General features: G+C 36.9%; 2 protein-coding genes across 3 annotated transcripts in view; one reads left to right on the forward strand and one right to left on the reverse strand.

Annotated features, from left to right (window-relative positions):
- Positions 1 to 16,872, forward strand: cngb3.1 (cyclic nucleotide gated channel subunit beta 3, tandem duplicate 1). Its single transcript, XM_051881643.1, is given in 20 exon segments — positions 1 to 375; positions 1,102 to 1,171; positions 1,627 to 1,733; positions 4,477 to 4,636; positions 5,183 to 5,482; positions 5,572 to 5,780; positions 5,865 to 5,915; positions 6,002 to 6,088; positions 7,386 to 7,450; positions 7,776 to 7,898; positions 8,030 to 8,171; positions 9,463 to 9,622; positions 9,740 to 9,837; positions 10,054 to 10,137; positions 10,228 to 10,258; positions 10,261 to 10,345; positions 10,494 to 10,646; positions 10,741 to 10,894; positions 11,088 to 13,457; positions 16,010 to 16,872. Coding segments are annotated over 19 exon segments (2,241 nt in total). The 5' UTR covers positions 1 to 240; the 3' UTR covers positions 11,115 to 13,457; positions 16,010 to 16,872.
- The window catches only part of cpne3 (copine III), a 16,957-nt gene continuing 10,375 nt past the window's right edge, over positions 16,134 to 22,715 (reverse strand). The window contains exons 11-17 of one of the 2 annotated variants that reach the window (XM_051881635.1): positions 22,387 to 22,520; positions 22,245 to 22,299; positions 22,116 to 22,167; positions 21,901 to 22,034; positions 21,586 to 21,822; positions 19,009 to 19,123; positions 16,134 to 17,093 (exon numbers count right to left, since the gene is read on the reverse strand). In XM_051881635.1, coding sequence (XP_051737595.1) covers positions 19,013 to 19,123; positions 21,586 to 21,822; positions 21,901 to 22,034; positions 22,116 to 22,167; positions 22,245 to 22,299; positions 22,387 to 22,520 — 723 coding nt within the window. In that variant the 3' untranslated portion in view covers positions 16,134 to 17,093; positions 19,009 to 19,012. The remainder of the gene's footprint in view (positions 17,094 to 19,008; positions 19,124 to 21,585; positions 21,823 to 21,900; positions 22,035 to 22,115; positions 22,168 to 22,244; positions 22,300 to 22,386; positions 22,521 to 22,715) is intronic. The other variant, XM_051881634.1, reaches the window with a different exon arrangement.

Below are 22,715 nucleotides of genomic sequence, written 5' to 3' on the forward strand. Positions count from 1 at the left end.
TGCAGCACTCTCTAGAGTGAAGTTTTAAGAGACGGATTGTGACTGGTTGACTGCAAGGCCTGTGATAGGTCAGTCAAACTGTGGTGAACCATGGGAAAAAGGCTGTTCCTAAGAAGGAATTAATAGGGCTCTAAGAATTAATTGAAGCAGGTAGGAGTTCACACATCAGCGACAGGTGGATAAGGAGAGTCAAGAGATAAATCTGGATGGGATTGTGTGCCCGCTGTAGCCATTGCAGCCATGTTCAGCACGTTGAAAATGCTTTTTTGGCCCAGAACTGCGGTAGCAGCAGCTCAGAGCCCTGGACCACCAACACCAGCACCTCCACCGGCTCCAGCTTCAGCTTCAACCCCAGCACCTGCCCCTCCGACAAAGGTATGACCACCTGACTTTAGCACAACACAGCATCAACATCATCAAGTTGTGATTTGAATAAATGTGGGTTTAAATAGCTAATGTTTACTTTTTTTACTTTTATGTTAATAGGAGGATCCAAAGCCGTTTATCTATTGTATGTAAAAGAGCAAGTAATCTTTTGGAGATTGTGACATAGTTACACTTTAAAAGGGAAATGCTTCTTTTGAATTAGTGATGTTGTCTGGACAGTTCTGTGTTTCATTTTTGCAGGGATCAAATTGACAGCCAACTAGTCTGACAGACGAATCAATAATATTTAGAGCATGAATACATGTATAACACTCAGGTTCATTATTCAAATGCCATATACTATAATATATTTAATATTTATTTAGGACATCAGTTGATGGAGATTATGAGGTAAATGATATAGTGGACTCAGATACATATATATTTTCATACAAATACACAAATAATGGTAGTTGATATGCTATACTTAATATAAAATATTTTTTTTCTCTAATTATTATGCATCTAGTGTTTATAACCTCACAATTATTTTAGAATATTACATTTATTAATTATTTGCCATACCAGAAAACTAAGTATGTGAACTGTGAAAAAGTTCAAATATAATTTTTTAAATCTAAAATCTTGAAAAAAGAAACTAATGAACATTTACTTATATTTATTATTTGTCCTGTTGTGAGGACAAAAAAATAAATCTTTCTCTGGTGTTCACAGGAGGAAAAGTCAGATGCAAAGAAAGATGAAGAAAGAAAAGATGATAAAAAGGAAGAGGAAAAGCCTGCTGGTGAGTCTTCATCCATCTTCACTTCATGAGATGATGTTCCATTAAGGGAAACTATTCACTGTGTAAATTGTTTAAGAGTGACTGTTTTATAGGCATGATTGATGATTTCATCTTAAACCCCGGAGGTTTGAGTGAAAATACATAATGTATCACATTATATAAAAAAAGTATTAAAGTACTTTATTAATTAACTGTCATGTCAGGAAAAGCTGAGGCTTAACCCTTGAAAACACATTTTTAAAGCACTTTGGACACTATGAATTAACATGTGCAGTGGCAATGAATGAGTAAACACATGCACATATACTGTTAATAATCACAGATCTTTAATTATGTGCATATCCAGAAATGAGCAGATATTCGACATTAGGAATATCAAATATACAGTATCTCAAAACATCTAATTCTGCCTTGTGCTTTTCAAGAACCAGCTCCTGCTTCAGCTCCTGCATCAGCTCCGGCTCCAGCTCCTGCTCCGGCTCCAGCTCCTGCACTAGCTCCTGCTCCGGCTCCAGAGGCCCCTAAAACAGAGGCCAAATCAGCGGATCCAGCCAATCCTGGAGCAGAGGGGTAACACTTTAGACATCCTGCAAATCATCTTGGTGAACATGATTTGGTGAACATGTTCCTGGATCAACATCTTTCAATCAACCAATCAGATATGAGGGAAAAGTTTACAGTTTATGTCAAGTTTAGGCTTACAACCAGGGTTAGGTGCTTCAACATCAGTGTTATTCACCTATCATTTCCCTCTGATTTTAGGGATTAAGTTATGGGTAGGGTTAGGTTTAGGGGTAGGGATAGGGTTCGGACTAAATTTTCGGACAGAAATGTTGTTCCAGCCTCAACAAAATATGTTGATCCATGAACATGTCTTAATTGGCAAAATCACAGTGACCATGATCTCATTATATGTAGTGTATTACTTTGAGTCTTTAGAGCAAAGGGTTTGAATAGGTCAATTAAAATATGTGACTTTTGCCCCTTTATCATGTCATTGTTGGCTTGTATGGAGCAGATCTTCGCTGCCAGCTCATTGATGTGTAGCATGTGACTCCAAAAGTAGCTGAAAGGAGATTAGGGGATCTGCTGTATTTGTGACTTAAGAAGATCATTGGAACGGCCTCATGTGCAAACAGGAGTATCTGTTTTCTATTATTACATTGTTGTTTGTATCAGTACATAGCTGATGGTTTATTGATTTCAGCAAACCATTCTAAGCAGTCATCATTTTCCATTCACAATGCTGCTAATGTCTGGTGTAAGACTAAATTTAGTACTAAATTTACCACATGGGCCCATTTTAGCTGACTGCAATAAACAGGACCGCATCAGCTCATCGGGAACAATCAGAACTGACATGTCTTCAGAATTAATGGTGTGCAATTGGAAAAGTGAACAAATGTGAGCGTTTCTGGACATTCCTAATCTTAACTCAGCAGACGTATAGCCATTTAAGCCCACGATTTGAGTTGCAAAGGAGTTGCATTGATTAAAATGAATATAAATAGACGAGGTGCAGATGTCTATTCCTGAGTATATAATGAATGTATGATGTGTCGTCGAAGTTCAGCTGCTAGGCTGTGAGTAGTGGAACTGCTCAGAAAAGATTTGTTGTTGGCCGTGGCTGCGCAAGATCTGCAAACCTTTAAGTTTCCCTCTTTTGAAATAATACTCTCTACATTCAAATATCTTTCACAAACCTAGACATAATTATTGTCAATATTATTAAAAATTAACCAAAACTTCATAAAGGTTCATAATTTTTGAAATAACTAAAATTAATTAACAAATTAATAATTAATAACAAATTGCAGGTATAATTACTGTACAGTAAGTAAATCTAACCTAACCCGGATACATACAGTGTATATATAGTACATCCTACTTTACCTGCTTACACCCAGCAAACACATAACGTTCCCCTAATATTAGCTTTTTTGTTCCTTCTGGGAACGTTGCATTAACGTTAGAATGAATCAAAAAACTAACGTTCTGGAAACGTTATAGTAACATTATGAGAACGTTAGATTAACGTTATAGTAACGTCATACAAACCAAAAAAACTAACATTCTGGGAACGTTAGATTAACATTATAATAATGTTCTGGGAACCAAAAGACTAATGTTCTGGGAACATGAAAAAAACAAACCTTAAGAAAAAATCACCTTCTGGGAACCAAAAACTAACGTTCTAGAAACATTAAAGTAACGTTATGAGAACGTTAGAATAACATTCTGGAAACGTTATAGTAACATTATGAGAACGTCAGATTAACGTTATAATAACGTTATACAAACCAAAAACTAATGTTCTGGGAACGTTAGAATACTGTTCTGGAAACGTTAGAATACCGTTCTGGAAACGTTATAGTAACATTATGAAAACATTAGATTAACGTTATAATAACGTTATACAAACCAAAAAAATAAAGTTCTGGGAACGTTAGAATACCATTCTGGAAACGTTATAGTGACATTATGAGAACATTAGATTACCGTTATAATAACGTTATACAAACTAAAAACTAACATTCTGGATACGTTAGAATACTGTTCTGGAAACGTTATAGTGACATTATGAGAACATTAGATTACCGTTATAATAATGTTATACAAACCAAAAACTAACGTTCTGAAAACATTAATGGTAACGTTATGAGAACGTTAGATTACCGTTATAATAACGTTATATACAAACCAAAAACTAACGTTCTGGAAACGTTATAGTAATGTTATGAGAACGTTAGAATAACCAAAAACTAACGTTCTGGGAATGTTAGAATACTGTTCTAGAAACGTTATAGTAACGTTATGAGAACGTTAGATTACCGTTATAACAACATTATACAAACCAAAAACTAACGTTCTAGAAACATTATAGTAACGTTATGAGAACATTAGAATAACGTTATACAAACCAAAAACGAATGTTCTTGGAACGTTAGAATAACGTTCTGGTAACGTTATAGTAACATTATGAGAACATTATATTAATGTTAGAATAACATTCTGGGAACCAAAAACTAACGTTCTGGAAACGTTATAGTAACATTATGAAAATGTTAGATTAATGTTATAATAACGTTATACAAATCAAAAAATAACATTTTGGGGACGTTAGAATTACGTTCTGGGAACAAAAAAACTAACTTTCTGGGAATGTGAAGAAAACTTTCCTGGCTAACCATAAAAAATAACATTCTGGAAACCAAAACCTAACATTCAGTATATATTCAATATATATATATATTTTTTTACCTAATTAAACCTACATTCCTATGTCTCTTTTTTCATGTAGTGAGGATGGAGCTCCTCCACCACCTCCTCCACCCATCGTCATCAACAGATACTCTGATGACCAGCTGCGAGACATCGTGAAGAAACTACGGGAGAGGACGGAGCTTTTTAAAGAGAAAGTTGTAGATCCCTACGCCTCGTCCCCAGAGCACAGCCCACCCGTCAGTGAGTACAGAGTCTTTGAATCCTGCTGTTTGACAGACAAGTTAATAATGCAAGATAAATTAATGAATGATCTAGCAGGTGTTTCTCTGTTTCTCAAGGGCTTGTAGTTTTTAAAGTCAGCATGAAACGGAAGTTACGATAGTCTTTTCTTCCCAATTGTGACCTATATCCAAGTGAAATGAGAAAAAATGTAGGGTGGGACTTGATTTTGTGCATCGGAAATTGGTTGGATGGTTGTGGTTTGCTATTGGTCGATCTCATGTAATTGACTGTTGCCCCGCCCTCATGCCAGTCACTTATTCAGCCTGCTGGAAAAACCAGGTCATTCTAGCTTAAGGTGGTTTTTGGAACAATATTGTCTACCAAGTCAAAATCAGCTGGTATTATTCTGATCAACCATCTAGACCAGCTTGGACTATCTAATGACCATAAATGACCAGTTTTGTCCAGCAAAAACATGAAAAACTAGCTCCTATCTGGTTTTATCTGGATTTTCCAGCAGGGAATCTATCCGTTTCTGATCTCTGGTCTACTGTTGATTTCCAGCACCGGTTTATCGAAAGGAAGACTGGAACAGAAAGCAGGAAGCAGAGAGAATAAAACGAGAAGAGGCCGAGCAGAAGAAAAAAGAGGATGATGCTAAGAAAGCAGCTGCAAAGAAAGAAAAAGAGGAGAAGGAAAAGAAGGAGAAAGAGGAAAAGCTGAAAGCCGAGAAGGAGAAGGCCGATAAGGAGGCGGCCGAAGCCATCTGCCCTAAAATCGAATGCACATGCATAGACACACTTCTCAAACCTTTAGAAGACAAGATGGACACATATTTGGGGACAACCATCGACCCTTTCACAGGTAGGACACTATGAGAACTGAAGATGCCTTCTTTAAAGTATAAAACATTGGCCTAAACATGTTTGTTTTCCCTCATTTTCTCTCATCAGATCGGCAGTATATTAAATGGCTAAGTGTCGTCACACTCGCTTTTAACTATAATGTTTGGCTCGCCACGGCACGTTTATGTTTCCCGTACCACACGCCTGTGGCCATCCCCTTCTGGATCTTTTTCGATATTCTAGCAGACCTGGTGAACATCATAGACATCACCATGTTTCAGCCGCGCTTACAGTTTGTGAAAGCAGGAGACATCATAGTAAGTCTTTTTTATCGATGCTTACACCTTTGAAATTGTGACAGTAGGATTTCAACTCAAAAACCTACAAATTTATTTCCTTAGAAAGACAGAGTAATGACAAAACAGAATTACAGAGAATCTGCCAGATTTCAGGTGAGTAAAAATCATATCTATAATGAAATAAAAAGAATTATATAATTATAATTATAAAATTATTTAATTTTATTTTCCCTCAACAGATGGACCTGATAAGCATCATACCATTTGACTTGCTGTGTTTCCAATTTGGGTTTACATCAATCTTTAGGATAAACCGGTTTATACGGGTCAGTTACTCAACTTCTCCAACCAAAACTGTTTTCCTTAATATGGGTTGTTATTTTAGTATTATTTATATGGGTCAGTGACATGACGAGTCATTTTTTTGTCCAAAGGCCTTAATAATAATAAAAAACTAAGATATGACATCCAAAGTATGTAAGGTAGTATAACTAGATCTCTTTTATTGAATCCAAAAGGTTTTAATTATATTTTGCTACATATAAAGGTATTTTAAAGATTCTGAAGTGTCAAAAGGTCATTCGGTTTAACCGTCCAAAGGCCAATACAGCCATTTCATTTGTGATTAAAATATCTTAAAATGTAATAAATGTATATATTTTTTATTCTGGCATGATTTTATAACATCTTATATCAACATAGTGCAAAATGGTATTAAAATTATGTGTAGAAGTTGTTGCTTTGAGAAAGAATATCCAGAAAAATGAATTTCATTGATGTCATTCGGAGTAACCAATATAAAGGGACCATTTTGGATCAAGTCATGCGGTCAATATGATGTTACAGGATGTGACATCATTCAGACACCTGCAAAGGACCACATGGTCGTGAAGCAAAGTAACTAACTCTCTTTTAACCATTTGAAAAATTGATGTTTTCACTTGCTCATACGCATGTCCCGAAACATCAGGTCATTCGGTACAACCGCTATAAAACATGGAAAATGTTGTAATATTTTAAAAAGTTGTACTAAATATAAAATGTTTGATTGTCCTTTTGCTAGCTAGCTAGATATCAGCCTGTTAGCATTGTTTGAAAATATTGTCATTCGGTACAACCAAAAGTGTCATTCGGTAAAACTGAAATTTTGTTTAAACCAAATGACTTTTTTGGTGACAAATTTTGTCCATCTTGTAAAAAATTACAAAAGCAGTGTTAATTGATTATAAAAACCACATAATCTCTTTGTTAACACTTAATAAAACTTCAAAATTAATTATATCTCCATTATATTTTTTTACACTTTTAAAAAACTTAATTCGTTAATGACCCACATGCTATTGTACTATTTATTAATATTTTGAATTATCTTTTAGTTTCATATTTTTAGTTCTCATTTTCATTAGTCTTCCAAGGCAACATTTCTAATTTTGTAAGTTTTTCATACAACATGTATATTTTATTTCAGCCTTATTTCAATTAATGAAAGAGATTTTTAATAGATAAGTTTTAATTAACAATAACAACATTTTGTACAGGTAATTTTTCCGATCAGCTGTGTAGTTGTTTCTGGTGTGGTGTGTAATGAGCTCTGTATAATGTCCATATTCCCTCTTTTTTCAGTATCAATTATTTTTTGAGTTCAGCGATCGTCTGGAAAGCATCATGACTAAGGCGTATATCTGGAGGTATGTATTAAAAAATGTGTGATTTCTATATTTGAATCTGAATTTTTTTTAATGTTGTTGCCTTACTAGCCTGTCCCGAGTGTCTGTGATATTCGCGTATCTAGATACGGGTCAGGTCAGGTCCCACCTTCAGTATGTTCAAGGGATTTTTTCCCCAGTTTTATCACCCACTAGGTGATAAATAGCACACCTCTCAACAAGCTGGACAATTTGAAGCATCATTAGTGACCAAAACAGTATTGAGCAAATGCCAAGGGTTAATGTGTTCAAAATCAAATTCATATCTGTATGTATGAACATTATAGCAATGCTGGCCTTTTTTCAGAGTTGGACGCACTACTGGATATCTGCTCTTCTGTCTCCATATCAACTCCTGCCTTTACTATGTAGCATCAGAATATGAGGGGCTGGGCAGCACTAGATGGACATATGATGGAAAAGGAAATGCGTATGACCTCTTTTTTTAGTATTTATAAATTAAAATACATATTCAGTTAAATTATTAAATATTGTATATATATATATATATATATATATATAAACATTGTTCTGATAATTTTGTCATTTTTCTATGCCAAGGTATCTCCGCTGTTATTATTTTGCTACCCGTACGCTGATCACTATCGGAGGTCTCCCTGAGCCTCATACACTCTTTGAGATCTGCTTCCAGCTGGTGAACTTCTTCACAGGAGTCTTTGTCTTCTCTAGCTTGATTGGACAGGTGAACAAAAAATATTGCAAAGAATATTTCAGTTAACAGGGAACGTTCTTAGAACTTTCCTTAAAGGGTTAGTTCACCCAAAAACAAAAAAAAATTCTGTCATTAATTACTCACGCTCATGTCGCTCCACACCTGTAAGACCTTCGTTCATCTTCAGAACACAAATTAAGATATTTTTGACAAAATCCAATGTTTCAGTGAGGCCTCCATTGCGAGTAAGATAATTAATACTTTCAGATGCCCAGAAAGGTACTAAAGTTATTTTTAAAACAGTTCATGTGACTACAGTGGTTCAACCTTAATGCTATGAAGCGACGAGAATACTTTTTGTGTGCCAAAAAAAAGCAAAATAGTGACTTTATTCAACAATATCTAGTGATGGGCGATTTCAAAACACTGCTTCATGAAGCTTTACGAATCTTTTGTTTTGAATCAGTGGTTCAGAGTGCGTATCAAACTGCCAAAGTCACGCCCCCCAGTGGTGAACCATTGAAATTTCGAAACACTTATGACATAACGAAGCCTCGTTTACTGAAATCACGTGACTTTGGCAGTTTGATACGTGCTCTGAACCACTGATTCGAAACAAAAGATTCGTAAAGCTTCGAAGCTTCATGAAGCAGTGTTTTGAAATCGCCCATCACTAGATATTGTTGAATAAAGTCGTTATTTTTTTGGCGCACAAAAAGTATTCTCGTCACTTCATAATATTAAGGTTGAACCAGTGTAGTCACATGAACTGTTTTAAATACATCTGAAAAGTGTTAATCATCTTGCTGTCAATGGAGGCCTCACTGAGCCATCGGATTTTATCAAAAATATCTTAATTTGTGTTCTGAAGATGAACAAAGGTCTTATGGATGTGTAACGACATGAGGGTGAGTAATTAATGACAGAATTTTCATTTTTGGGTGAACTATCCCTTTAAGATTTGGCAAGGTTCTCTCAAAATTGTTCTTCCAGTAACATTAATAGAACATTTGTTTAAAGTTATCTGGTCTTTAATAATGATGTTTGTCTACTTGTTTTAGAATTACATTGAAAAGTAACATTCCCATAATGTTTGCAAAATTATACAATGGAATATTTTCTTAATGTTCACATAACCAAGAAAAAACGTTTTCAAAACGTTTTGAACGAACTAATGTTTTCATAAGTTAATGGGAACCTTTACATTCTAATGGGAAGCCGAACGTTCTTAGAACTTATTTTTGTTAGCGGGGATGACCCAGATTAATAACTTCACGCTACTAGAAGTTGCTTACATTGATCTAAATTTGTTTAAGCTCAGATGAGAGATGTCATTGGAGCAGCTACAGCAGGTCAGACCTACTTCCGCGCCTCGATGGACTCCTGTGTGGCGTATATGAACACCTACACCATCCCAAAGCTGGTGCAGAACAGAGTGCGCACCTGGTACAACTACACCTGGGACTCCCAGGGCATGCTGGGTAAGAGCGTACTGTACATCTTAATAGAAGAGGCCTGATAGTTCATGCAATTACCATTCATCTAAATAGATACTAATGTTTCTGGATCAGCTGCAAAAATCTCGAATGTTTCCTCAGATGAGTCTGAGCTACTGGAACAGATGCCTCTGGTGATGAGAACAGCCATCGCTGTGGACGTCAACCTCGCCACCTTCCAGAAGATCGACCTCTTCAAGGTAAGACTCATTATTGTCAGTAATGACTGCAATCATCTGTTGAGGTTCTTTACTGAAGATTTGTGAAAGAAAAAAAACTATTGCTTCCTACTGCTGCTGGTGCATTTTGATGAAGTAAATCCATATTAGAAGGATAAAAAAGTACAAAAGAAAGAGAAAACAAGTGGGAGAGTGATTTTATTTCACGTTTTTGCTGTTTAAAACATATTTTTCTAGGGCTGTGACAACCAGATGCTGGTGGACATGTTATTACGTCTGAAATCCATTGTGTACCTGCCAGGAGACTTTGTTTGCAAGAAAGTGAGAACATCAGATATACTGTAATCATTTTTCATTCATGTATCTGATATTATGCTATCATGGGCAAATGTCCTCCATTGCTTCATGCAGGGTGACATTGGGAGAGAAATGTACGTTATTAAGCCGGAGAGGTGCAGGTCATCGGTGGGCCGGACAATAAGATTGTGTTTGTGACGTTGAAAGCAGGCTGTGTGTTCGGGGAGATCAGGTACTGGACAGACGACATCTATATGTTATTATGCTAATGTATAATGATTAGGTAATAGGTCAGTAAAGCAAGACAATGATACAATGTACAATGATAAAGGAAGACTGTCTAAAAACAAGTGTCTGAAACGGAAATTCATTTTTTTCAGTCTCTTACAGTCAGCAAAAGATGGAGGCAACAGAAGAACAGCAAATGTAGCGGCTCATGGATTCGCTAACCTCTTCGTACTGGATAAGAAGGATCTCAATGACATCCTGGTCCACTACCCCGAGTCTCAGAAGGTGCTGGCCAAGAAGGGACGGTGAGTGAACCTGGGTCACAGTCATGCGCCTTTTCTTCAAGAACAGATTTTAAATGCTATAGCTGCAATAAGGGCTGGTTCATTCTCTGCTCAGGAAACTGATGAAGGCCAAAGGTAAAACTGCTCCTGTGAAAGATGAAGGAGAAAGGAAGAAAGGATTGGCTATGTTCGGACAAAAACCTCCCACTCCGAAAATGTTACGTGCTTTTGGAGGCTTTGGGAAAGGAGGTTTACTGGAGAAACTCAGGGTATGTGATGATCTGATCAGTGTTATAATGGGGCAAACACACATAGATAACGCAGTATGTGTTTGTCAGTGGATTTGCTACAGGTTTGGATTTAGCATATGAAATTTTAAAGATTATAAAAGCAACAAATTCTCAATTTTCACACTAATAATTAAGAGATCTGATATAACAATAACGTTTCTCTTTCCTGCAGGCTCAAGCAGCAGCAGAAAAGAAATAAGAAATTCATCCATCCATCTCTCCATCCATCCATCTATCCATCCATCCCTTACATCATTCATCCATCTATCCAAAATCATCCATCCATCCATCACATCATCGCCATTTCATCATCCATCCATCCATCCATCCATCCATCCGTCTATCCATTTCATCATTCACCCATCCATCCATCCATTTGTCAATTACATTATACATCTTCCGTTCTCTTACACCATCCATCCCTTCATCCATCTGTTCATTTTATCCATCCATTTCATCCATCCATCATCCATCCATTTCATCCTTCATCCATTTGTCAATTCCATCCATCCATCATCCATCCATCCGTCAATTGCATCTATCTATCTATTACATCCATCCATCCGTCAATCCGTTTCATCATTCATCCATCCATCCATCCATCAATCCATCCATTTTATCATTCACCCATCCATCCATCCATCCATCCATCCATTCATCCATCCATCCATCCATCCATTATATAAATCATCCATCCATCTATCCATCCATTACATCATCCATCTATAACATCCATCAATCCATCCACCATTTCACCATCCATCCATCCATCCATCACATCATCACCATTTCATCATCCATTCGTCCATTTCATCATTCATCCATCCGTCTATCCATTTCAACATTCACCCATCCATCCGTTCATTTCATCATTCATCCATTTATCCATTCATCCATTTGTCAATTCCATCTATCTATTACATCCATCCATCCATCCGTTTCATCATTCATCCGTCTATCCATCCATTACATCATCCATCTATAACATTCATCAATCCATCCACCATTTCATCATCCATCCATCCATTACATCATTGCCATTTCATCATCCATCCATCCATTTGTCAATTACATCATTCATTCATACATCCATGACATCCATTCATTCATTTCTTCAGTGCATCAATCTATCCATTATTTACTTCATCCATCTATAGCATTCATCAATCCATCTGACCATTTCATCATTCATCCATTCATCCATTACTTTATCAACTTTATCAATCATCCATCCATCTCTCAATTATCTCTCTCCTCTGTTGTTTCATTCTTGGATTCAGAAATACATATATATGATAAAAATGACTGTATGTTTTTGATTTAACGTTGGTTTAGTGACACTCTTTTCAACTGTAATTTTGGACATGTTACTCAACCAGATCAACACTTTAAGCAGTGTCATGGTGGATGGGCCTTTATACACTGTAAATACATCATGTTTTTCATAAAAAAATAAAAATATTGCTAACACTTTACATTAAGGTTCCCTTCGTAAAGGGTTTATAAAGGTGTTTGTTAATGACTAATAACTCATTTACAAATGGATTTTAAGTTGTTCATAAGCAGATTAATTAACATATTGCTGCAGTAATCAAAATTCTTATTTAGCCTATCTCAGCCCAGTTATTAACACATTTTAAACTCTGTTTCATCACATTCTAGGGTTACTATTATACATTAAAACCCTTATACACCTCTCATAGGAATACTGAGATAAAAGACAAAAAGAAAAAAAGAAAATACAACCATCAACGTATTTCAAAAATGTTACTTTATTGTAACATATATAATAATATTGTTATATTAGTGCAACCAGTATTTAAAACATCAATACTGTAATTTATTTGTAACATTTGAACTTTTAATATTAAAATATTCACTGTAACTTTGTCATTGCTACATTTTAGTGCAGCCTTCCCTAACAACTGCAATTGAATAATTCATTCAGTATTATCCCACTGGTCACTATTGTTGACTTCGACATGTCAACTCATTCAATGACCACACTCAAGAAAACTGAATAATTGTGAATACGTATATTAATACTACACACCTTAAAGATAATGTGTACCAAAAATCTTTGTCATATCTTTATGTTAAAATACTTTAATAACCTTTTGTTTTGGAGCTTTGATGCAGCCATCATCTTCTGATGGTGCAAACAAGAATTAAACTGCTCTGGTCATGTGACAATTTGCACTAACCATGTGAAACTGCACATATTTTGTTTTTTCCATATTTGCAGGAAATGCACTAAAACACCAGTCAGTAACATTTTTAGAGCTTTACAAATTAAAACTTTCTTTACGGTCACTATTGTGACCAGTGGGAATAAATGGTTCACAGGACTTCACTTTACATTAAGGTTCACGTTCACAGGTTATTAATGTTTATAAAATCAGTTTTTATACATTCCTCTGAATAGGCATCATGACCTTTTTGCAGAGTATCATGGGTAATGCACAGAGTCTGATGAGCAACAGTGAGAAAAGTGACATGTCATGAGATATTATTGAGAAAACCACAAATAAATCACCCTTCAGTCTCACCATAACAGTATATTTTTGCTGCATCATAAAATAACCAGGAATCTGGTTCTGAGTAAAATATGTGTGAATAAATACATTTATTAAGCATTTATAACATAATTTGGCACATATTACATTAAAGTCACCCCTTTTATATAATGCAGTTATAACTGCTTATCAACGACTTATTTGTAAATAAGTTATTAATCATTAACAAACACCTTCATAAACCCTTTACAAAGGGAACCTTAATGTAAAGTTTTAACAAAATATTTAATATATACTGTTTTATTCTGTCATCTTTATTCTTTGCAAAAAATTAAACAATGGTGCTTTTCAGAGTTTTATTTACTCTCTAAAAGTGTTGGCTCAAAAAAAAAAAAAAAATTAACTCAAAGAAATTGATGCAAACTGTTGCGTTATGACAACTTTGAGCAAATTTACGTTCAACCAACAATCTACATTGAGTTAGTGGAACTTAATTTGTAGCATAAACACAAACTAGAAATCCACTTCTTAATTTTTTGAAGTTATCAAGACAATTTAAGTACATTACAACAACTTAATTTTTTTAAAAAGGAAATTAACACAAATTTGAGTTTAAATTACAGACAATATTAAGTTGATGTAATGAACATTATTATGTCAACAGAACTCAACAAAATAATGTTTGCAACTTAAAAGGTTTGATTAAAACAATAAATTAGAATTTTTAACTTGCAACCACGCATTTAAGTTGTGGTAACAGGTCCCCTGAATTACTTTTTAGAGTGAGAGCAAGACATGCTACAGGCCCACAGGTGCGAGACGCATACATCAGCACTTCTACACATACATCACACTTCTACAGCGCTGATGTACACTATAAAGATGACTTATACAATGCCAATACAAAGATATCTGATGGAAAACATAGCTGCCATGGTTGGTTGTTATATATAATGCGCACAACAATAGAGAGTCCAAAGAAACACTTTATTATAAAGCAAAACAAACATGAAGGAGAAAACACAGGGAACCAACCACTTTACATGAAGTAACACGGACAAGACAGGACAAGGAATTGAACAAAACATGGAGTACTTATACTAGAACTAAACAAGGGAACTAATCAGTACATTAATAGAACACAGGTGGAAACGAATTAACTAATTAACTGACAGACAGAAACTAGGTCACGGAAAACAAAGCAATGAAGACCGATACAAAAACACACTGAACATGTGACAGATTGCCCCCTTCCAGGAAGGCGCGTCCTCGTGCCGTAAAGAGTCTATACTGAGGAGGGACGGCGGGGGCGCTGAACGTGGAACAAAAGAAAACAGTTCAGGGTAAACAAATTAGTCCATGGGGGAGTTTAGAAAGGGAGGAGCCAAAGGGAAGCCAGGAGCAGGAGGAGCCAGATGTTAAGCCAGAGGTCAGCCAGGACGAGGCCCCTGGGCCGCTGAGCCCACACGACACTGATGGTTCTGGAGACCGAGGTGGACGACGAGCATCTGAGGTAGAACCGGGGAACCAGAGGACAGAGGCTGAGCCGGTGGGACAGAGGACGAAGGCAGGTCGATGGCTGACCAAGGTGGAGCCAGAGGGATGAGGGAGCTCCGAGAAGCCATATGACCAAAGGTTTCCGGTGGAGCCGAGGGAGGGAGGAGCCAAGGCGGAGCCGATGTGTCGACAGGTCAAGGTGGAGCAAAGGGCACGGAGGTTGAAGCAGAGACAAGGGATCCTCTGTGCTGGGTGGAGCTGGCTGCCTGAAGACACCGGGCAGATCCACATAGCATGTGAGAGATGCAGAGGGGCTGAAGGACATCAGTGGAGATGATGAGGAACTGGCTGACTTAAGAGGTGGGAGAGGGAGGCTGGGTGGGAATTCTGGAGATACAGGGGGCACTGGAGAATCAGAAGACGCTGGAGATACAGGGGGTGCTGGAGATACAAGGAACTCTGGAGATACGGGGGTGCTGGAGATACAGGGGAACTGGGAGTAATTTCACCATAAAAAGTCTATTAAATCCTCCTCAAAAAATGTCCTTCAGTTCATTATATTATTTGCCAGAGTCCAACATAATCTTATCCACAGCGGTGGGGTTGTGGTTGGGGCTCTCCTCCCAGCCCTCTGTGGGATAGGGCTCCGGGGTGATGGCTCCTTCCGACCTCGTCCTTGGTTCGGGCTAGTCCATCACGGCACGCCGGTCTCCACGCTCTGCTGTGGGCTCTAGCAAAATCCCCGTCGGTTCACCAGCTGGTGGTGGATGGCTGAACTCTGGGTCACGGGCTGCAAGTGAAACTCCGTGCTGGAGCATCCAGCCCAAATATTCCAGCAACAGCCGTTGTTCAGGGAGTAGAAGGTGCAAAGCTGGTAAATCCATTGTCCCTTTTTATTTTAAAAATACTCAATCTAAGGGTCCTGTTTTCTATCATGGTTGGTTGTGATATATAAAGCGCACAACGATAAAAGAAATACTTTATTATAAAACAAAAAACACAGGGAACCAACCACTTTACATGAAGTAACATGGATGAGACAGGACAAGGAACTGAACAAAACAGGAAGTACTTTTACTAGAACTAAACAAGGGAACTAATGAGTAAATTAATGGAACACAGCTAGAAACAAATTAACTAATTAACTGACAGACAGAAACTAGGTCACGGAAAACAAAGCAATAAAGACAGACACAAAAACACACTGAACATGTGACAATAGCTTTAATTAAAATACAATTAATATTATGTAATGCATTTCTCCCTGCACTAATTGCACACAATGGGCTGGTACAGACATTGTGATTAAATGTAAAACGAAAATGCATCTTATACTGATCGGAAAAGCTGATTATGTTTTCATATTGTTGTTGTTATTATTATTATTATTATTATTATTGTATTCATGCATTGTGAATTCAGGCACATGACTGAACCACTGAGACCCATCTATGACTTTCATCTATACATGCAGATTGAGATCTGAGCACCATTTCTCAGTGTGTATAGTTTTAAGTGCATTCTGGTCAAACTTGACACGCAAGTTGCTACATGATCTTAATAAAATGAAATCAAACATAAAGGCACATTTTGTTTTGTATAGGAACTGTAACTTAATCATTCAGGCACATTAACATGATCAATTTAACATTATGCATAAGATATGACAAAATGGCTTTGCAAAGCACTGATTAAAAATTCATATACAGATTAAAAAAACACATGATGTACAGAAAAGCGTTATGATAATGACATGAAAATATAAAGACTGTAAACAATTTTGTAAGGAGTAAGTGAGAATCTTACTGTAAATGTCTTCATTTACAGTAAGATACTTAGATTTACAAACAAGATCCATAATAGACCATTTCAAGATCATTTGGCACATGAAAACATAAAAATAAAAAAATATTTATTTACAAGTTAACTAATTTAAAACAAAAAGCCTCTTTAAGAAAGCCTAGAGTTAGGTTAGCAGGTTGGTGATGTTCAGTTGTTGAGTTGTATGCAGTAAGAAAACAGGTCCTTCAGTTCTGTGTCGGCCCATTTGAAGCGTCCACTGGAGTGTTTGACTTCGGAGGTGTAAGCTTCATCATGTTAAAGAAGGTGACGACCTGACCAGGAACCTCCGCCAGAACACACTTAGCGAGCTCCTCTTTAGGAGACTACAGAGAGAGAGAGGAGAAAACGTTAGACATCGTATTTTTCACTATGAGCAGCAGAATGAGGTCGGAGATGGCGAGAGCTACATATAGTAAGTTACAAGACAAGACAGACAACATAAACCTTATGCTGAAGTCATGTCATGTTGGAATTAATCTGATTGTGATCTACTGACTAACCACAACTACATTTCTGTCATAACTCTCAGAGTGTTTGGCATGGTAATGCATATTACAATGTTGATATGTTTGGTCTTGGTGGTATTGATCTACTATGGGGGTTGATCTACTATACTGAGGGTTTCTGAAAACTGCTACAGCAAACGCTGACCAAGTATTTGAAGGTTGAGCAGCGAGCTTATTGGCTACTGATACAGCAGGAACCAATCAGCTGTGCCCTATAGAGAATTATTGAGTTCCATCATCATAATATATCCATCCATCATAAATGTGTACTCCACACGGCTCCGGGGGTTAATAAAGGCCTTCTAAAGTGAAGCGATGTGTTTGTTTAAAAAAAAAAAAAAAAAAAAATCCATATTTATCAAGTTATGAAGTAAAATTTCTAGCTTCCGCCAGACCACCTTCCGTATTGAACTTACGAAAAAAACAGAACTGAGGTCGCGTCAGTTAAGCTTTTTCCGTAAATTGAATAGGGAAGGCGTAGGACATCGCATAAGCTTTTTGAACTGTGAGAGTTTTACACTTTTTTCGTAAGTTGAATACGGAAGTCGGTCTGGCAGAAGCTAGATATTTTACTTTATAACTTGTAAAATATGGATATTTTTTACACAAACGCATCGCTTCGCTTCAGAAGGACTTTATTAACCCCCTGGAGCCGTATGGAGTATGTTTATGATGGATGGATGTGGATGGAGGCACTTCCTTCAGCTCATACTCGTTGATCTCGCTCACTGCCATTATAAAGCTGGGATGCGTCAAGATATTTATTAATATATCTCAGATTGTGTTCATCAGAAAGAAGAAAGTCATATACACCTAGGATGACTTAAGGGTGAGTAAAGCTTATGGTAATTTTTTTTTGAAAGTGAACTAATCCTTTAATTCACCCAAAAATGAAAATTACCCAATGATTTACTCACCCTCCTGCCATACAGTTATATTAAATAATGTCATGGCTCTTTCAAGCTTTATAATAGCAGTAAATAGAGGTTGAGATTTTGAAGCCCAAAAAAGTGCACGAGGGTGAGTAATTAATGACAGAATTTTCATTTTTGGGTGAACTAACCCTTTAATAAAGGCCTTCTGAAGCGAAGGGATGCGTTTGTGTAAGAAAAATATCCATTTTTAAAACTTTAAAAACTAAAATAACTTGCTTCTGACAGATGGCCGTACGCATTGATTTGCGACGAAAGAGTAACCTCTGACGCAGAGGATAGAGCAAAACAAAACACCGGTCATGAATTAGAAGTCTAAAATGAGAATTTTTAAAGAGAAATGCTAGAGGATTTCGATATAAGAGAAGTTTGGCCAGCCCTATTTGATTGAATAGCAAGAGGCATCAAAGCATACGCTACTCCTACATCTCGTCAGGGGTTACTCTTTTGGCGCAAGTCAATGTGCGTACAGCCATCTGCCGGAAGCTAGTTATTTTAGTTTTTAAAGTTTTAAATAGTGATATTGTTCTTACACAAACCCAGCGCTTCACTTCAGAAGGCTGGAGCCGTCTGGATATCTTTTATGATGGATGGATGCACTTTCTTGGGCTTCAAAATCTCAATCCTTCTATTCACTGTCATTATAAAGCATAGAATCATTCCCGGGACAGAAGGCACTTTGGCAATTTTCTGGGATCAACGCACTGTGTGAAAGGGGCTTCTGACAGCTGCATTCTTTGAGAAGTGCTAATGTGCATTAAAAACATTTAGACAGGTGCAGATGAAGAAGAGAGCCCTACATGTCTATGGATTTTTTGGCTCGCGTGGCGGCGGCAGGTTAATATAGCTGAAGTAGGATGTGACTTGTTGTGGTAATTCTGCCAGTACACATTGGGCAAGCATTTCCCTTGGGGCCTGAAATGAAATGGACACAAAGGTACAGGTGAGATGCTACAAGCCATGACATGCTATAGGTTTTAAGGGACTAAAACACTATAAATAAAGTTCATGTTGTGTTCTGCTCTGCTCAGTGTCTACTGGCATAAAGAATTATGAATAGGGTTGGGAACAGTTTCCATTAATTTTCCGGAATGGAGCAAAGACGGTTGGTTCCGTTAATTGTTTTTGCACATGGATTATCCGCCGATTTGGACAGAACGCCAATGAGTGCAGTCCAATTCTTAAATTAAAGACTTAATAATTTGAAGACATACAGCGCAACATTTTTGCTTGTTCATATCTTTTATATAAAAGAAACAGTAGTATTTTATAAAAATAAATAATTGAAATGTTACCATATCTTTTGTTTGCTTCTGCTGTTATTTAAAGGGTTAGTTCACCCAAAAATGAAATTTCTGTCATTAATTACTCACCCTCATCTCGTCCCAAACCCGTAAGACCTTCGTTTGTCTTCAGAACACAAATTAAGATATTTTTGATGAAATCCGAGGGTATCTGATCCACACATTGGCAGCAACGACATTGCACTTTTTGAGGTCCAGAAAGGTACTAAAGACATTGTTAAAACCATCGACGTGACTTATTCGACAGTGTTTACATCTGAACACGGGCTCAGTATTGGCTGGCTCCTGCATCAGCATCACACGTATCACACAGCCAATACTGAGCTGCCGTTCGGACGTAAACACTGAAGCTCTGCAACGAAAACAGCATAGCAGTATGACAAAGGACAGGCGAATATGTGAATAAAGTCATTATTTTTGTTTCGTTTTTCTGCACAAAAAGTATTCTTGTCGCTTCATAACATTAAGGTTGAACCACTGTAGTCACGTCGCCAGTTTTAACGACGTCTTTAGTACCTTTCTGGACCTAAAGGTGCAATGTTGTTGCTGCCTATGTGTGGGTCAAATATCCTCGGATTTCATCAAAAATATCTTAATTTGTGTTCCAAAGACAAACGAAGGTCTTACGGGTTTGGGATGACATGAGGGTGAGCAATTATTGACAGAATTTTCATTTTTTGGTGAACGAACCCTTTAATATACAATGCATTTATGCTACCTCTAAAATACATACCTTTTGCAAGTTTATGATCAGTGTTGGGGGTAACGCATTACAAGTAACTTGAGTTATGTAATCAGATTACTTTTTAAGTAACTACTAAAGTAACATTACTTTTACAATTTACATCAAAATATCTAAGTTACTTTTTCACATAAGTAATGTAAGTTACTTTTTCATGATTATTGACTGACACGTCTCCTGTCCCCATGTTGAGAGTAATAAAGTGCAGAGGTGTTGTGTTCGCTTGTAAACATGATGGTTATTGTTGTTCTAGACTAAATGTGAACATGCATTTACTCATCTCACTTGCACAAAAACATTCAGTATTCCTCAAAATGAATAAAAACAGTGAAATGCAACCTCAAAATTTAACACAAACCTGTAATAATTAACTATATTAAATTACACAAACATACTATATGTATTTTATCTCACTGTATGTACCTTCAATGATTTAATTCAACCATACTAAGAAGCAAAAATTACTTTAAATTAGATTTAGAAATACGAGTTTGAACTTCCTCCTCCTGTATCCTATTCTTCTTTAATCCAGAATGGCAGCACAGCTGAAAGGTTTGTTTGAGCTGTGCCCTCTACTGTGCAAGAGTAAATTTGCATTTCCTACTGCCTGAGGCTCATTTCACTTTTGGTGTGAAAGAGCCTTTACATTTGCCAAAATTAAGGCCACGTCCACACGGAGACGAGTTTAGCTGTATACGCAAAAATTTTGTATCGTATAGGCGTTTCGTCCAGACGGATCCGGCGTTTTCAGAAGGTCCTTCAAAAATGCCTATGCAGCCAAAACACAATAATGTACACTACCATTCGAAAGTTTGGAGCCAGAAATTTTAAAAAAATAAAAAAAAAAAAATTAATACTTTTATTCAGCACTGATGCATAAAATGAATCAAAAGTAACAAAAAGACATTTATCTTACAAAAAACGCAATTGTTTCAACACTGATAATAATAAATGTTTACTGAGCATCATATTAGAATGATTTCTGAAGGATCATGTGACACTGAAGACTGGAGTAATGATGCTGAAAATTCAGCTTTGCATCACAAGAATAAATTACAATTTAAAATATAATTAAATAGAAAAGTTATTTTAAATTGTAATAATATTTCACAATATTACTGTTTTACTTAACTTCAAATAAATGCAGTCTTAATGAGCATAAGCGACTTCTTTCAAAAACATAAACATTTTACCAACCCCAAACCTTTGAAAGGTAGTGTAGATCTAAAAATGAATACTTAAGAAAACATCAAAAGCTGCAAGAGATTGACCCAAAAAGAGAAAAAGCCAAAGCAAGTGCTAGCCCAAAATAGTTTGTGTACAAAACTCACGTTGTGGAACTTTCTGAATGGCACAAACTGCACGATGTCACGTACAGCCGGTTCTCCCATGATAGTCGTCAGACGTCCATCATCTCCGTCCAGAATCTCCATGTCAGTGAAGTCGGCTTTGCCTACACCCACGATGATGATCGACATGGGCAAGCGTGAGGCGGCGACTATGGCCCCACGCGTCTGATCCATGTCCGTGATCACTCCATCCGTGATGATTAGCAGGACGTAGTATTGCTAAAACAAATAGAGGGCGGAGTCAGAGAGACACCAAAGCACCAGTGGATCACCTTTGAGTTGAGGATTGAACCTCACCGACGCTGTCTTCTGCTGTAAAGCCTGCTGTGCGAAACGAGCCACGTGGTTAATAATAGGAGCGAAGTTCGTAGGGCCGTAAAGTTTGACCTGAGGTAGGCAGATACGGTAGGCCTCCACCACTCCCTCCACACCTACGGGAACAGAAATACAGCTACACATCACTTTCTTGGTGCTGCAGAGTGTGGAAAACTGATATTGTTACTGTAACATACCTGCACAGAATGGATTTGCAGGATTGAAGTTGAGAGGAAACTCGTGCGACACCTAGAAAAAAAAACAACACTAAACTGAGGCTTCTGGGAGTTTGTCACAGTAACAACAACAGATGTACTTTCATTTACCTGCCATGTAGGAGGAATCTGGGCACCAAATCCAAAAGCAGGAAACATTTTGTCACTACAGGATATGAAAAAAAACATGAGGCACACAGTATGTTATTTTTTTTTTAATTGAATTTAAAAAAATTTCCCGGTGCCCTTGTACCTGTCATAGTCCTGGACCACAAGACCAACTGACCAGATGGCTGAGAGATATTCATTCACACCTTGAGGACTGATGTAATGTAAAGATTCAGGTAACCTGGGGTCACCATTTGACCCTGTGAAGTCCACGCCCACCTGGAAGAGATGGAAGATGGGTGTGACATGAGTGATCTCGCTCTAACATGAAGGAATATAATTCATCAAGATATAGTGCATACAAATATAATTCTTCTTACAAATTTTTTTTTATATATCATAAATAAAATAAATAAATAAAAATTTATATTAAAATATATAATATTTATTTTATTTCATTTATTATTTAGTACT

The sequence above is a fragment of the Ctenopharyngodon idella genome, chromosome 23 (assembly GCF_019924925.1).
Source record: "Ctenopharyngodon idella isolate HZGC_01 chromosome 23, HZGC01, whole genome shotgun sequence".
Taxonomy (NCBI): Eukaryota; Metazoa; Chordata; class Actinopteri; order Cypriniformes; family Xenocyprididae; genus Ctenopharyngodon; species Ctenopharyngodon idella.